We start from the raw sequence: 18,766 nt of genomic DNA on the forward strand, positions 1-18,766 counted from the left end.
TATAATAAGACTAAGTAATTTTCCTAGGGTCACATGGCCTTTAATTGGAAAAGATAGACCAAGAATTTAGGCATAGAATTCTTTGATCAGAGTTATTGCCTTTAGCACAAACCGAACTCAGAATCAGATCTTGGCTGATTATTTTAATGTTCCTTAAGCACTCAACTGTCCTATATCACTGCTACTTGAAGTATCCACTCCACAATGAGACAAGGTGCCTGTACTAGAATGTAGTCTGTGCACTTCTTCCTTCTTCAAGAAACTCACACACACCCTCATCTATTCACACATATACATATATATAATGTATATGCAATATGCACCTATATGTATATATAAATTTAGTTAGTTGCCCGAGGATAAACATCTATATATATCTACATAATACAATGTATAGATATATTTAATATAATATATATGCATATAGGTATAGAGATATATACATCTATATTACATATAATACTTAGATATATATGTACAGGTATATATTCAATTGAATTAAACAGTGCACTTAAAGGTATAGATTAGGTGTTAGCAAATATGGCCTGCTGTGTACTTGCCTGTTCTGTAAATAAAGTTTGATTGAAATACCACCACAGCTATTGATTTACATATTCCCTAAGTTGCTTCAGCACAATGAGGCACTGTAGTTGTGAGAGAGAGAACATAGCCCATGAAGCTTCAAATATTTACTGTCTGGCCTTCCAAGAAGCTCAGTGGAAGAGTGAAGCACCTTGGGACCACTGTGTCATCCAGACATGCACTGTGCAGGGGTGCTGGGGTACAGACTCCTCCAGCGACACAACCACCCAGGTCACACTCTCCTGAACCCTGAGTTTTCCCAGTTGCCACGGGCTGTTGTCTTCATGAGATAAGGTGAGGGCACTGACCTGACCATTCTATAGGTCCTAAGTGTCTCCTGTAAGTGCTCTCCAGGGCAGCCTAAAGACTCTCCCTTTAACATTTCATTTAGAACTCAGAGAAAAGAGACAGAGAGTGGGCCTGCCTATAAAAGGAAACCCATTCTTCTCTCTTCAAAGCTTCTGAGGTTGCTTTGAGGACCGAAACACAGACCGAGGATCATTTCATTATTTTCTGATGTTCTTTAATCCTAGGGTAACTAAGTAATTTCATTTCACATTTTAAAAAAATTATAAATAACAATGAGGTTTATGCAAATCATTCTAACAATACCAATTCAATTAATTACTAGGAGAAAAATCAGCTGTTGTTTCTCCAGAATAAAGTTTCTAAGAGTTGGGCTATCTCTGTGGTAGCAAAGGCACTTTAAGAATGTTTTCAAAATATTATCCACAGTTTTGTTTTTCACTGAATAGATTATTCAATTGGATTGGTTCAAACAATTAGTTATTTTGAAATCCCTTAATATGTATATTTTAGGCAAGTATAAAGCATATATTTTTCAAGTGTATCACTTTTTAAATCTGTAATGAAGAAATTCTCAGTTAACTTACATGTCTCTGGGATCCATCATATTCACACCTTTCAATTTTTCCTAGGCTGCCATCTGAGAAATACAGCTTCTCTGCACGGTGGTCAATGGTGAGTCCGTTTGGAGTGAGTATGTCTGTACTGACCACCACTTGAGCATTTTTCCCAGTCAGAGTAGATCTCATGATACTTGGATGCTGTTCATTCCAGTTGGTCCAAAACATTAAACTAATCAAAATGAAAATTGTAATAATAAATTAAAATTTTCATTAAGGATAACATTAGTAGAAACATAGCAATGGCAAGCTACTTAAAAAGAAGCAAATTTATTTGTCTCATATTCTGTGACACTTGAGGAAGTCTAGGGAATAAGGGGAGATATGTATATTATATTTGCATATATGTTCTTCCCAGTTTAAGTGAAACCTGGAACCCACTTCTGAAAAACATTTATCCTGTGCGTTCCCTCAAATATTAATTAAATTGAGTCCGTTTGATGCATAAGGAAGATTTACACTTTAATCAGAGACAAAACAGTTATCTTAAATTTTCTGTGAACTGCAATCATACTCTAACTTACTATTATCATATTTCAGCAGATCCTGTGTGATCATTTTGCATATCCTTCTTAACCTAACTATGTTTCTCTCCTTTAGTTGGTGAAAATAAAAATCTCTCTCTCCTTCTAGGTTTGCTTTTTAAATTCTGCATTCTCCTTTGTATGTTTTAGAGAAATACAATTACTAAACTCTTACATTTCTTTTTTCCCTCCTCAGGTTTGTCAGTTTGTCAGCGTGATTTTTTTTTTTTTTTTATAAATTACAGTGTCATTTCTAGAATTCCAGGGGTTACTCTCAAATCCTTAAACATAATATCTGTTATTTACAGATTTTATAGAAAGTTTTAAATCAGTGTTTGTCAGACTGTTCTTCGAGGAAGGCCTAGGATTCTGTGGAAGCCCTTAAAGGTCACGGCAGAGAGGAAGGGCTGCAGAGTTCCAGTCTCCAAGCCCTACTTCTGCGGAGACCTCCCTTCTTCTCCTCTTTCATCTTTAGGACCATCCCTAAGATCAGCTTTTGGTGCTTAGGATGAAAGAAAGGAAGGGAGGAAGGCAGACAGGAAGGAAAAGAAGCAAGGAAGAAGGAAGGAAAAAAGGGAGAAAGGGAAGAAAGAAAGGAGGAAGGGAAGGAGGATGGTTGACAGGCAGACTGCTTTACATTTTGAAAAACTGTCTTCAATAAATACCTACAAAGAAAAACTATTTGGAATAATATTTCATATTTACAGCAAGATTGCATATATTATTTCCATGTAAAGGCATGTAAGGACAATGTAGGATTATAGCCAAAATAGTTATTTAGTATGTGCTTTTTGAGTATCATGCCAAAACTTATTACTGGATAATTCTCAAGTTTACAATGAAAACCTTTCTACTTGCTAATTAAAAAAAAAATAACCTCCATCAATTATGGAAAGCTAGTTATCTGGGCTCTTTGATAAAATACTTCATAGCATTTGCACCCTTTCTATGGAACATAAAAGTATTCAAAGTGAGCAAATGTCTAAATATTTTGTCCTATGACAGTAAATTTGCAAAAAAAAAAAAAAGGCATTCCATTTTCTTAAATCATGCAGTAGTTTTAACCATATCCTAGATTTTTAAGATGAAAATTTTAATTTAAAAAGCTATGATATGAGATATTAAACACAAAATTTATTTGTAATACTTTTAAAGTGTTGGCTTTAGAATTACAGAATTTTTGAGGTATTAGTATTCCTTTAATTTCACCTTTTATTTCACGGATGAGAAAACAGAAGCCAGAGAGCTTGAGTGTTAGTTATAATTACTGAGTCAAGTTTTGAAGTCAAGTAGTCTAACTTTCCTCTAGAATTTAAGATTTTATTTTTAAATTTCTGCTAATCAACTAACACAAGAGTGATCTGAAGATGTTATTAACAATTTCAATGATAAAAATATTTTTATACTTTAAACTTCAATTGTATATAATTTTCCAATTAGAATATTTTGGTGTGTTTAATTTTAATTTACAGCTCATCATATGCAAGATGAAAGTTATAATGTTAGCCTATGTAACAAATAATTATAGGATGAAGCACTTATTAAACATAATTATACATAATATCATCAGTGATCTCCCTTATGTTTATTTTAAAACTATCCTATAAATTTCTTTGATCAACCATAGGGCATTTATCATTGTCCTAAGATTCTTCTGGTGGACCATCAGGTTGGATGTAAGCTGACTCAACAACCAGCTGTACCGTGATAAGGCAGTGCTGTGAGCAGAACTAGCCCTGCCCAGGCACCTCAAGGCTTGTGTCCATCTGAGCTACGTAACTAAGCTGTGCGAGGAGTCAACCTTCCCTCCACCTGCATCTCTCAACCTTTAGAGCCTTCATTTATAAGATCAAGATGCCTCATTAAGTACAGTAAGTTAGTTTCTAGCTGTACCAGAGCACCCAGGTGTAGTCATCCTCACACTGAGTAATTCATGTAGTCCCTTCTCAAGTGTCAGGGTCAGTGTTGATCAGTCATTTTTTTTATTCTTCCATTTTTCTTCACCACACCTAAAAAGGGTTCTTCTTCCCCTGCTCAGAAAAGCCAGATTGGTCTGATTTCTGTGTACTTGTTTCACTTAAGAATAAAAGAATTTTCTAGCACTTAATAAATATTCCCACCATATTGTATAAGAGTGAAACTCCACAGATACATTTTTTCAACTTAACCTGAGCTTTATTCTTCAGTTTTCATATAATTGCTTTTTTTATAGCATCCCCCAAAGCATGACTTTCTAATTTGTTTTATTTTTTATTCATTTTGCATACAGCCTGAGCATTTTTTTCTTGTCATGAACTCTTCCTAAGTATTATTATAAATGCCTGCACAATATATCATTGAACTCATGTGGACTATATAGACAATTGTCAAGTACCTAATGTCAAAAATACAGCTGCACACCAAGATCTGCTGCTGTGGTTTGTTTCCTCTTTATTTCAATTGGAGAGATCCCCAGTTGCTAAAAATTACTTAATTGAATTATAAAAACACCTTTCTGATTTCAATACATGTTAATAGTTTCCTTTTTTTTCAAATTTATTATTTCAATCAGCTATGCATTAACGTCTCCTTCATATACCTATTCCAACACAGTATTGTCTCTATTTTCTCTTTCATCCTTTAAATTTGCTTTTACTGGATCTCTCATGGGGGTGATGCCTGGCATTTAAACAGTCCAAATTGCAATTATTTACATTTACAATGCTCTTATAAAAAAGTTTTACAAACTGTGAGAAGAGAACGTCGAAAGAAATCTTTATTTTTAAAGTTATTTCTTTTTAAAATTAACAGAACTTTGGTAGTCTTTGATATAATTATACTGAGGAAATAAAAATGCTCTGTTTCTTACTTTTGGCATTCATCCAGGGCTAGCACATGCGGATGGTCATCCTCTGACATGGCAATGACTGCTTCCCTGTCAAATGCTCCGGGCCGAGTCTGGTCTACTGTGTGTCTGGTGATGGATGAGGTAGTGGAGCTGGTCCAGTACAGTGTATCCCAGGCTCTGTGATAGGCAAGTCCTTCAACAGAACCGACATCTGACAGGAGAAATAAAGGAATAAATTTATACTTTTATCTACAAAAGATTTGGATTCTGAACAAAAAGGCATTTAAAATTTATATGTATATCTATATGTTATCTTATAAACCATTTCTTCACAAATTCTCCAAAACAAAAACGCAATAATTACGATGCCTACAATTGACAGCTTATTACACACAGTAAAACTGAGCTGTGAACTGCTCATGGAGAAGTTTATATAAAAACATGGCTTTAAGAATGAATATTCTCATCCATAAAAACCTCAGTTAAGTAATTGCCTTTTATTTAGGAAAATGATAGCTCTCTTTTCTTTTCATATTTTAATAATTAATTTCCAAAAAATGCCCAGTGTTCAATAATTTAGAGATGCTTTTGAAAAATCATATGTCAGAGACACCATTTAAGTACAGTCATAATGAGTTTTCTCTTGATACTATATCTAGAGACATCAAGGAAAACTAAACACATCAAAAACTACAACAATAGTATCAAAAAGCCAAAATCCAGCTCTACACTTACAACTATCAAACAAGGGTAGAGAATGATTCAGTAAGTTAATACAGGAAGTTTTTAAATTCTATTCAACTAATGTGATATAAAAACAAAAGAAAATAAAACGAATTGCCAGCTAAAGTATGCTTTAATGTTGATAGAAAAGATAAATGGTAGTACACAGACTCTAATACATAAAGGGACAAGATGCAAAACAAGAGTAATTATTCCTTAAAATTGTGCTCCCAATCACTAGGACTCCATAGGACAGCTGTTTTATTTTTCATGGAGGTGCTTTGAGTACATTCTTAAGTATAACCAAATTATTATAGTTTTTCCTTCATATTATCTGTTTTTCTCAGAGTCAGTACTCTCAGCATGTTTAATTTGAGAAAGAAAATATATAATTTTTGTATTCATACTAAGAAATTAACAGGCAGAGCCTTTCTCTTGTTTTTCCCTCAAGGAATCTCAAAAGGATTATTCAGCCTTCTGAAAACAAGTAGATGAAAAAGACTGTTTTCAGGTTTCAGATGGGTAAATGTTTGCTTTGGTAGTAAATAGGATTTAGTGGGAGCACAAAACAATATTAAAACCTTTTGAACTAGATTTCTTTAATGTGGTTAAAATTTTGTCACTTGATTCTTTTTCTATATGCAACAGAGAAAGATCCACCAATAATAAAATTAATAGCTGTCATTTATTGGGCACTGTCTTTCTGCTAGGAATTGTGCAGTTGCTTTGCATACATCAGTTTACGTGTAAATATACACTGTGAAGTTCGTTTTATTGTTGTTCTTTTCCTAAGAAGAAAACTGAAACCAATGGTCACAGAACTAGCACTGAAGAAAAAAAATTTTAACAAAAGTTTATGTGCTTCCATGAGCCTATATTCTTCAGCACCAGTATTTAGAAGTGGATTTATGGCACCAATTGCTTATTCTCAACGTCCATCAAAACTGGAACCACATAAATGATTCATTAGCTTCAACTTGTCTGACTCTGAGTGAATTGTGTAAGTAGTAATTTAGCTTGAATAACCTCCTCTCACACAGTCAACCAAACTATTTACAAAAAATTAATGTGAGTGATTAGCATGGAAACCTAGGCCAGAAAAGATGAAATAAAAATTATATGACACGATCATAATAAAATCTGTTACGCTCTTCTTATATGAATCATGTGGTATTCCTATTTGAGGTGAGTAGGTGGGAGGTTGTTAATGGTCAAAAGCACTTCAGTTATTAATTAATATATCATTTATTCCACTGTATTTTTAGCACTTTCAAATCCTTTCAGAAATGAAGTTGGCTCTATTAGCAGTGTAAGCAGCATTACACTCCTTCATCATCCACAAACAGAATGAGAAATGGCACAGCTCTGAGAAAAATCCAAGCAAATCAGAGTCATTAATTCATCCTCATTCTGTAGCTTCTCCTTCTCCTGACTTTGACAGATATTCATGGCCCCTCTTCCTGCCAGTCAGGAAGAAACCACTTGGTATTACCATTAAGAGGAAAAAAATGATGCTTTTTTTTCCTATAGTTGACATAGTTCCAGGGTTACTAGAGTACACAATACATCTCGCTGTCCAGGTACAATCTGTTCTGTTTTATCTTTTGTAATAGATGACAACCTAACAGTATACTTAATCATAATCTGGTGCTACATTTTAAAATATTTATTTCTTAAAAAGGTATTTAATTCCCTATAAAATTGTATTTGTTATTAACAAATAGCCAGTTAAAGACATAAATCAAATTTTTAAATTATGAAAAATATTTTAGTTGAGATAACTTAAGACATCAATATCTGTTCCATAATGATTTAACACAACGTAGGGGGATCACATGATGTGGTTTTATGTGTGTGTGAGCGAACACAGAAGTTCCTGAATCAGCTGAACAGGTAAAATAAGAACTCTGAGTCACTGGTCCTGGCAGATAATTATGTAGTTTGAAAATTAAAGTTAAATACCTATCTATTCAGTCAACCAATCCTGAAATACTGATGAGAGTAAATCAATACAGAGTTAAACATCCTTGGCACTCAAGGAAGTAGAATAGACATCATTCAGCAAGTAACTGTAGCAGTGCTATTTTGGCAGCTAGCCAAAGACTTCATAGAAAAGCAAAAGGACACACCTTCATCTCATCACCACTGAAGAAGAGACAACGGCTCCTTCCTGCCTGTGCAATGCTCTAAAGGCAGGATACGAACCTTTAGCACATTGGAAAGGCAGTGAAGTATGGTCTTGGGAGGGAGCCACATGTACAAAACATTGCCATTCATCTGACCGGAATAACAATCACAGGTGAATCCTATTGCAAAGTTAACAGGAAATAATGTTTATCCCAAGGACATTCTATAACCGTAATGGCCTCCCTTTTTGGAGGTGTAATATTCTCTTTTTCACTGGCTTGTTTTCTAAAGCCAAAGAATATCAGAAAATTTGTTTGAAATTATATCAGCACTATGAGTTACTCCAATCTTGTCTGGAGGATCTGAAGACACAGAGAAGCAGATTTGTTTTCCAACCCAGCTGCAGAGCTTAAAATAAAAAAGCTTCTGGAAACAACATTCCACATCTATCTTTACCATGCAGTTTCCAGAGAAACAGGATTCTGGGTCCAGTTCACAACCTAGGCTGATGCTGGATTTACACAGAGTACACATAGCTGTGCTTTACTTTAAGACTAATAAAACATTACTTAACTTAAATTTTGCCTAAACTCCACCCTTTCCTAAAAATCCTCTAAATCTTTTCTTTCTTTCTTTCTTTCTTTCTTTCTTTCTTTCTTTCTTTCTTTCTTTCTTTCTTTCTTTCTTTCTTTCTTTCTTTCTTTCTCTTTCTTTCTTTCTCTTTCTTTTTCTTTCCTTCTTTCCTTCCCTTTCTTTCTTTCTTTCTTCTCTTTTTCTTTCTTTCTTCTTTCTTTCTTTTCTTTCTTTCTGGATGGGGGTGAGATAACCAACAGCTCTTCTGATGTACAGTTTCCTTCACTGCAATGAGCCAATTATTTGATATGGCTGAGTTACAGGTTTATTTGACAAAATCCGATACACTTTCATCATAAAAATACTCAACAGACTAGGAATGGAAGATAATTTTCTCAAATTTTTTTAAAAACCCAAACCCAAACCCAAACCCAACCAAACCAAAACAAGGCTTATACCTTACCTAGCAGTGAAAAAATGAAACCTTTGCCCCTAAGACTAGGAACAAGACAAAAAGGTCTGCTCTTCCCCCTCCATTCAACACTGTAGTGAAAATTCACTCAGGGTAATTGGAAGAGAGAAAAGGAAGAAAGGAAGGAAGGAACGAACGAACGAAGGAAAGAAGAAGGAGGGAGGGAAGGAGGTGGATCATCCAGATTGGAAAACAAGTAAAACCATCTATATTTGCAGGTGATTTTTTTAATGATATGTTTTTATATACACAAAATCTTAAGCAATTAACTAGAAAATTATTAGAATAATAAAAATGTTCAACCAGGTTGTAGGGTACAAAGCAACATACAAAAATCTGTTATATTTTGAATGAACATTAAAAACATGAAATTCAGAAGACAATTTCATTTATAATGGCATTTAAAAGAATAGAAAATGTGATGGGCAAATAAAATCAGGAATAATACTAGAAAGAATTGTAATCTTAAAACTTGTACATGGAAAACTACAAAACATCATGGAAAGAAATTAAAGACAAAAAATGGAAAGCTAATTTACGTTAATGGCTTGGAACACTTAATGTTAAAATGACAATAATTTCCAAATAGATCTACAGATTCAATGTAATTCCTATCAAAATCCCATATGGCTTTTTTCCAGAAATCAACAGTCTTATCTTAAAATGCATATGAAAATCCAAGGGACTCAAAATAGTCAAAACAATGTTGAAAAAGAAAAATGAAGCTAGAGGGGTTACACTCTTGATGTTAAACTTACTGCAAAGTTACAGTAATCAAGACACTGTGGTACTACGAAAGGATAGACATATAGATCAACAAAACAGAATCAATAGTCCAGAAAAAAAAAACCCTTGTGTTTATGTAAATTGATTTTTGACAAGGGTATCAGAAAAAATTCAATGAGGAAAAATAATCTTTTCAACAAGTAGTTTGCAATGACTGCACATTCACAAGCAAAAAAATAATAATAATAATGTTGGATGCTTCCATCATGCTATACACATACACATACACATACACTCAAAATGTATCTTAGGCCTAAATGCAGAAAGTAAGCTACAAAACTCTTAGAATAAAATAGAAGAGTATAGCTTCATAAACGTGGTTTGGGCAAAGCCTTCTTAGACATGACACCAAAAGCACAAATGACAAAAGAAATATAGATAAGTTAGACTTGATCAAAATTAAAACCTTGTGTACTTCAAAAGACACTACCAAAAAGTAAAAAGCCAACCCTAAAGATAGGAGAAAATATTTGCAAATTATCTATGTGATAATGGACTTGTAACCAGAATATATAAAAATTCTTACAATTCAACAATGAAGTAACAACCTGTTAGGTAGTTAGATAAGTGGGGGCACTGGGCAGACAGGTGGAGGAGAGGGAGGATGGTCCAGAAGATGGTCTTGTGCATGCCTCCAGCATAAAGGGACTTTACTTCTTCTAAATGAGTGCCAGCAAGAAACTGGTTAAAACCCAATAACCATAACTTGCGGTAGCAGAAAGGACTTAACCTGTTACAATCCAATGCTCATTGTATTATTACATTGTGATTTAGGCTTCCCCTCATGGGTTTTTCTGTGTACACCATGGGTAAAGACATGCACAAAAGGGGCCAAACATGACTAAGCATTCGAGGGACAAGAGCCATCAATCAATCAAGAGACCACCTCTCAGTGAGGGAATAACAGAAAGGGCAGGCAAAACCCGCTGCTTTTCCTCCCTTAGATCAGCCTGCCTCCTGTTCTTGGGGGTGCACTTTTCCTTTTTTTAAAATAAATCTTTTCAAATCTTTTGCTACACAACGCACTGTCTCCTGACTGTAAACTTGTCTTTCGAGTATCACAAGAATCGAGGTCTACCTTTTGGGGTAACAAACCCAATGGAAAAATGGACAAATAATTTAAATAGATATTTCTCCAACGAAGGTATACAAATGGCTGATAAGGACATGAAACATGCTCAACATTATTAACCATCAGAGAAATACAAATCAAAATAATATTTCAGATCCACTAAGATGGCTAAAATCTAAAAAGAGAAGTTTTGACAAAGATGTGGAGAAATAGGAAGCCTCATACATTGCTGGTAGAAATGTAATATGGTACAGCTGCTCTGGAAAACTGTCTGGCAGTCTTCAAAATGCTAAATATATAGTTATCACATGACCTAGCCATTCCACTGCTAGGTCTATATTTAAGAGAAATGAAAACATATATCCATATGCACACAAACGTTCATTGCAGCTTTGCTCAAAATAGCCAAAGGTAGAAACAGCCCAACCAAATGTCAATCACATGATGAATGGATAGATAAAAGGTGGTGCATCTATAAACTGAATATTGCTCAATTTAAAAAAAAAAAGAATGAAAAACTGATACAGGCAAAAACATGGATAAGCCTTGAAAATATACTAAATAAAAGAAGCCAGCCACATAAGATTACTCATTCTATAATTCCCTTTATATGAAATGGTCAGATTAAGCAAAACTTTAAAGGCAAAAAGTAGTGGTTGCCAATGAGTAGGGAGCTTGGGGAAAATAACAACTGACTGCTAACTCCTATGGGACTTTTTAGGGGACTACTGATAAAAATATTTTCAAATTGATGGTAGTAATGGTTACACAACTCTGAATATACTATAAATCATATAATTTTGCACTTTAAATGTGAATTGTATGGTACATGAATCATCAGAGTAGATCTGGAACTGTCTTAAAGGAGCTATATAAAATGTTAAAAAAAAAAAAAAGCACCAATGAATTGGGCAAATTTAAGTTCTAATTTGATAAATACTGATATTTCTATCATAAGTCTAGTCACAGGATTGTTATGAGATCCAAAAAAAGACTCTCTGTCTCTGTCCCTCTATCTTTCTGTCTCTGTATTCTTTCTGTCTCTCTCTCTCTCATATATATATATATGTATAATGGATAATTTTTAATACATATACATATATATTTTTTCAGATTCTTTTCCACTGTATGAAAATTATAAGAAGTTGAATATACTTCCCTGTGCTATACAGTAGGTCCTTGGTGTTTACCTATTTTATATTAAAATGGGCAATATTATACAAAGCTATTTTAAGACATTTTAAAGTATTTGGATGTGGTTTAATTGTCAGCTGGTGGAGATATTGTAAGAAACTAAAATACCTGCTAATTTCTCCTAAGTCTACCTTACTAAAATGCTTTACAAATGATTAACTAGATGGATTATTTTCCCTTTTCTAACTATTGAACTGGTGAATGAATTGCAATAGATTTCTATGCAGATTGCTTATATAAATTAGACTGCCACCCCTCTGTTTGGAGACTTAAAAATCGGGGTTTTTCCACATTAATTTTTATTAATGAAATTGTATTCATTATTAATACAATAAAATGATTATCTAAAATACCTTTCAGCTATAGGATTTCATTTTTATCTCCTCAAATTATTTAAGGCCATGAATAAATCATACACCAGGCCTGACGTGCACTGGTAAAGGATACCTGCTGAGATATGATCTAAATAAACTGATGTCTATTCAGATTGGCCCAGTCAGGCTGCAAAATATTTAGAGTGTCAACCCTGATCACACCTAAATCACAGAAATAGCTTTCACCTGTAGACTTGACCTAAACCTGTGTTCTCAAATCCTTTAACTGCTAAAAAACTCAGTATTTTTTTTTACCAGTCTAGTTTAATAAAAAGTAACCAAATTAAAAATCTATATTATAGTCTAAAAACTTTAAATAAGGAACAATTTTCTGGGAAAAAATATTTTTTGTGACTAAACCCTTAAAAACAGAATCTCCTGAAAACTACTGAGTTCAGTAAGATGGCAGGCAATAAATAAACAAACCAAAATCAATAGTTCTATTATGTACAAAAATAGTTAGATATAGAATGGAAAGAAGATGCCAGTTCAAGTAGGTACTAATGAGTTGGCTCTCAGGGAATTAATGTATCTATAAAACTGCACTGCTCTTGACCACCTGAATTTGCCTCTTCTTGTGCCAAAGTACTGAAATAGAGCCACCTTTCATGAATGTGGACCTGCAAACGTCAAGCCCTCATCCCCCTAACAAGAGGAAACCCAACCCATTCATAGGGTTTGAATGGGTAATAAATCTATAGTCTCTCTTTTGTCCTCTTAGCCTACTTACTATAAAACACCCCACTTCTCTCCCCCGACCCCAATGCAAATGACTTTGCAGACTTTTTTGCCATCTATCTTTAACAAAGACAGGCTTTTACTATCACCCCAAAGGTAATTCCCAAGAACCAGAGTATCTCAAATATTTCCACGTTAGAAGAGTCTTAGCTTTACACTGCATAACAAAACAGCCCTATTTACTTAGTGTTCCCAGAACAAAGAAACAATTTGTCCTAAGGAAGTATCAAAGCAAATTGAAACAGCTTGAAGCTTTTAAGTAACCGTGTACTTTTTTTTCTTAATTTTGCTCATTGTGTTTTTATTTTATTTTTCCTGGTTTAAAAACATTAAAGATCTGAATTTCAGCCTAAACTTCAGACTCAGCAGAAAATTATACAGAGACAGGTCTCAACAAATGCCTTTATCTTGTGTCACCACTAATGCAAACCAAGAAATAGAAGAAAGGAAAAAATTGAGCATGTGAGTAAAATTGTGTCATTCTGTTACCAAGGCTGTTGCCCCAGAATCACATTCCTGCCCCTCTCTCAAATGGAAAACCAATTGCTCTTATCTAAGTTTCAGGAGGAAGCTGCAAAGAGAAAAACAAGAACTGGTTAGAACCAGCTAAGCCTAAAATTACAGATTTAACTTCCAGTAGACCTTGAGCCTCATTACACTCCTTAGAATACATTAGCATGCTAAATGACACACCTACCAGCACCATGCCAGTTGACAGCTGCCATGACAACAGGAAAGCCCATAAAAAGACTGTGTTGCCTCAGTTCTGCATCCAAACATACACCCTTTTTCTCAAATAAGTCATGAATATTCCTTCCTCCCCTTTCAATTCCCTCCCATTTACCTGGACCCTCCTATACATATGGTGTCTCAGCCCAAAATGAGTTGAGAAGTTGATTTGCAAACCAAGTTACCAATTCTCCATTCTAGGCCATTAAATAAAGCTTGTGCTTTTCCAATCTCAGCATTGGTTTTGTGATTGGCTGTGCAAATCTGAGTAGAAAAAGAACCTCCCCAACTGGGACAACAGGTCTCAACCCAGGTTAGGATCTTGGTAAGGGTCCAGGCAACCAATTCAGTGACAAATACTTCAGGAGTAATTGGAGATAAGTACTGACAACCTAAATTAAGCTAACATTGGTATGCCCAGGGCTCCCCAGGGAAGGGCATGAACTCAGATGTTTCTAAAACCCTCAGGTATGTCATATTTCATCCTCCAGGGCAAGGTTAGGTGCCGTGATATGTACAGCCTTTCTTTGAGAAAAATAATTACAAAGCTACTTGGAACCCATCCTCATTTTCTTCCTAAGTGAGGTAAGTCATCAGGCCAAAATCATAAGTCAGAGTCTTCTTCAGAAAGAGGTGTATCTGCCCACTTCCAGGTATCTGGATAAGATCCTTCATTTTCCTCAATCAATTCATACACAATCTCAACAATAATTCATTTATAAATATTGGGCATAGATGATAATTTCTTAATAAGATACGAGAGAAACTGGGAAGGCCTTCTTACCCAAACTGAGACCCAGGTGTACTTTCAAGTCTCTCAAGGTACGTTTCCTTGGTTTAAGGCCTTCTCCAGGTTTCGTTTGTTTAATACTTCTTCTAAATAATACTCTTTCAGATGGTAATTTACTAAGTTATTAATGATGAATGCCCTACAATGTATTATTATATTTTATGTTATCATTTTTAATGGACTTGTAGGCACTTCTTATGTAGGAAGAAGAAAAGATGAGAAACTTTAAAAACAGTCTGGAAAAAAGGATAGAAATGAGGGCTTTGGGAATTTAGAAATAGTACAAGTACTGTTGACCCTTGAACCACAGGGGTTTGAACTGCACAAGTCCAATTATACCCAGATTTTTTTTCACTAAGTACGTATTACAGTACTACACGATCCATGGTTGGTTGAATCTGTGGATACAGAACTGCCTATAAGAAGGGTGGATTGTAAAGTTACATGCGGTCATGAATTCTTAACAAAAATTCAGTATTATACCCAGTTCATGAGTTATTCTTTGGTGGTATATTAGTAATTTCAATAAAAAGTATTTGCTGTACATTTATTGATGTTGTGTGCTCATTTAATTTAAATAATGTGTTGCACACAGTTAATTGGACAGAAAATACACACATACATGTTGCTTTTGATGATCCTATGATCCTATTTCAGGATGGACAAGGGCCCTCTGAATTGAATTTAGTCAAGAGCAGTTACAATGTTAACTTCTGCACCAGAAACATAACTTTTTCCCTAGCCATTAATGTATGCATTTCTCTCTCCTCTTCTCTTCTCTTCCCTTCTTCCTCCCCCTCCTCCTCATCCTCCTTTTCTTCCTTTTCCTCTTTCTTTCAACTTTGTCCTTCCCTCTGATACCTGATCTACCTTTTTTTCCCCCTACATCCCATTGTTTGGTTCTGATTCAGAATCTCACTTGCTCCTTAAGTATTATCCCATGTTCTACAGCCATTATCTCTTGTCTGATTCTGTCTTCTGCCTATATTTTTGTTTTTAAATAATAACTCTTTAGTTCATGATTTCAGACCTTGATTTCACTCTGACTTAAAGCAGCGTCATCCCCTTGATACCTTTCTCATTCACAACAAAATTATCTGTATTAGCTTCTCCTCTCCCTCTTATTGATGGATTTCTGTGGAATGGAGTGGAGTGGGGAAAATGTTATTCTACAAGTCTCACTGTTGCTCTGCTAGTTTTGGACATTTTGAAGCTATTGCATCAGATGACTGGTGTTAAACTTATGGGACTCAATCGAACTAACATTTCATATCCTGATGTCAGATTTGTTCCTTTACAATCATGTATAAGTAACTTGATACAATATCAATGTATTTAAGCTCTATACAAATAATTAAAATGAGTAATTTTTTAAAAAATCACTATAATACTTATAACAAATAAGCTTACCTAACGAACAAGGTTTATTCTTTTTAATGGCTTTAGATAATCAAAAAAAAAAAAAAAAAGAGAAAGAAAACTATCTTGATTTTTAGATTCCAAGTCCCTTTTCCTTTTAAAAGCATTTCATGTATAACAGCTTGTCCCCTTAAGAAAAGCTGAAGTAGTCATTTTTGTTGTTATTGTTGGAGTATAGAACTACTGAGCAAAGATATAAAGCAACATGCCTTTTTGAGGTGATAGCTTTTCAATATTAATTAGAGGATGAAATTCTTCACAGAATAATATGAGTTTGAGGAGCAATTTGCCTTTAGATTTTAGAGCTTTTGTTATTAGGAATCCAAGAAAAATTAATCAGATTAACAGATTAATTAAGAAACTAATCTTTCAAAAATGAAAGCATTATCATTATAGATTGCATGAAGACAGTAACTATTTAAAAGAGTATAAATAAAAGAGTGGATAAACTTAAGGGATGAATGTCACAATAATCCTCTTTCTTTTCTTTTTTTTTTTTTGTTTCACTTATCGGACATTCTATTTTTAATAGTTTAAATATACTATTTATTCTCTGATTAAAAAAAAACTGTGTAATCAATTAAATTATTTGCAGTATTTCCAAAGTAGGTTTTATTGATATTAACACTCATCAGAAACACATCCCTTAGCTTCCAACCAAACCTACAAATCTATCTTCGTTGTATCTTGCTCCCTCCTGTTAAAAGAAGCATCTGTCTTGCTATGACAAGGAAATCCACTACTTGCGCTCTGGATTATCTTGTCTTCTCTCTCCTTCTTCAAGACATTGGTCATTTCTTTGATCTTTCCAACAACCTAAAGGCCTCCATTTTACTGCACCATCTGACTTCTATTATAACAACTACACAAAAACTGCCATTTTCAAGATAACCAGAAGTTTCTCTATTGTTCAATCTAATGTGCATATTCTTCCTTTTACCAAGTTACATAGCAGCTTTTGACTATCTTCCTTCCTCTTGCAACTCTTTCAAGAGTTGTTCTGTTTGTTTGTGGGTTTTGATATGCTCTCTCTTGTTTTTCTCACATCTCACTGTTATCTCCTTCCCAGTATCCTTTGCTAGCAACCCCTCCACCCAATCTTTAAATGTAGGTATTATCTAAGGTTTCAGTTAAGGTCCTCTTCTCTTCCATTTTCACTCTCTCCCCTGTTATCGAATCTATTCCTATAGAATTAAACACCATATATATGCTTATATATTCTTTTTCTTTTGTCCTTTGTTTCTTTCATAATGTACTAGAACATTTTTGCTATTTGTATTCTTTTTGTCTGTCATCCCACTAGAAAAAGGGTGGAAAACAACACTTGTTCTCAGTTTTATCCTCCAGACTGAGCAGTTTCAGACATAGAACAAACAACTGAAATTATCTGTGTAATAAACCAATGTGAATTCCTACTACATTAACACACTGAAGGCAGTGTCTGTATTTATGCTTTAATGTTTATATGCCCAAGAACTAGAATATTGAAGAAGTATATTGGGTAATAATTAAGAACACAAACTCTAGATTCAGATAATGGCTTTGAATCCCTGCACTATCACTTTACAAGCTATATGACCTGACTATGGGACAATTCATTTATCTTTTCTGTATTTTCATTCCCTTCTCTGTAATGTGAGAATAATAACAGTACTAAATTCATAAGGCATTTGGGATGATCACATGAGTTAACATAGGTAAAGTGTTTAAAATTGTGTCTAGCACATAAGGCTTAAGGCTTAATATATGTCAGCAATATTATTATTATTATTGCATTGCTCTACACAAGGCTACAACCAATTATGCTTAACAATGTTGGTTCTCTGTTGGCTAAATTATTATCCCCATTTTTCTACAAGTATAATGCTAGAAATATTAGCTATTATAGGAGTTGGTTTCAAACTTTAAGAAGCTACAATCTACATTTGTAAATATGTCTCTCTTCATTAAAGAAGTTTGGCTCCAGTTTATTTATTCCTCATCCCTTGGAATAAGCTCAGCCATCTGAACTACTTATTGTATCTTGAGTCTCACTATTACCAGTAGGATGATAATATAAATATCTGATAAGCTCATAGGTGGAAAAGTGGTAGGGCTATTAGAAAATTTAAATATTAGAAAATATTAAATTTTGATGACATAATGTAAAAGGGACAAGGACAGAGAGATATGAGAGAAAGTAAGACATAAATAGAAGTTTTTTGTTTTTGTTTTTCAAATGGGCAGTTAATGAAGCAGGAAAAGAAGGAAAAGAAAGAAAAGAAAGGCTATTCCAGATGATGAGGATCACAGAAGGGACAGAATCATGGGCCGAACTCATCTAGCACAACATCAGCTCGGCCTTTTGCTCCTCCTGACATATTTCAGTGACGCCTGGGTGACTTACATGCCACTCTTCAGTGTCTCATTCTTTCCTTATTTCTTCCCATAATTCTCTCCTCGCTTGCCTTTCATGATTATATACATTCTTGTTTCTCTCCCTATATCTATTGCTACTCCCTCCTCCTATTCCCCATCATGAGTTTTCCCCATGTGTGTTAGCAAATATAGACAGCTCATGACCCCAAATATAACCCCCCTGCAGGATGACCCCTGACAAAGATTCTCTTCTAGTCATGATCCTGAGTAAGCCTCAACTTGGGTCTGTATTAAATGACAGACTCTCAGCACAAATGAGTTTATTAAAAATTAAACACTAACATGTTTTCTAACAGCTTAAGGCAGCATTCCTAGGATGGCCCTACCCCCTCTTAAAGAGTTTGCATGAGAAAGCTTAAGGCTGCCAAAACAATTTACTGTTTGTTTTAGCCAACATTTGCTGATAGGTCCCTGCCCACCCTTCCTAGAGCATTTGCTAAGAAGAGTTTACAATAGTGGATCCTTCCTCTGTCCCTTTTAATGTACACGGAT

The 18,766-nt window shown here is 34.4% G+C and overlaps 1 protein-coding gene across 1 annotated transcript in view; it reads right to left on the bottom strand.

The window, feature by feature from the left end:
• The window catches only part of LRP1B (LDL receptor related protein 1B), a 1,597,029-nt gene that overhangs the window by 293,128 nt on the left and 1,285,135 nt on the right, over window positions 1–18,766 (bottom strand). Inside the window, exons 42-43 of the mRNA XM_074363587.1 lie at window positions 4,881–5,070; window positions 1,476–1,680 (exon numbers count right to left, since the gene is read on the bottom strand). Coding sequence (XP_074219688.1) covers window positions 1,476–1,680; window positions 4,881–5,070 — 395 coding nt within the window. The remainder of the gene's footprint in view (window positions 1–1,475; window positions 1,681–4,880; window positions 5,071–18,766) is intronic.

Source organism: Camelus bactrianus, chromosome 5, assembly GCF_048773025.1.
Source record: "Camelus bactrianus isolate YW-2024 breed Bactrian camel chromosome 5, ASM4877302v1, whole genome shotgun sequence".
In the NCBI taxonomy this organism is placed as follows: Eukaryota; Metazoa; Chordata; class Mammalia; order Artiodactyla; family Camelidae; genus Camelus; species Camelus bactrianus.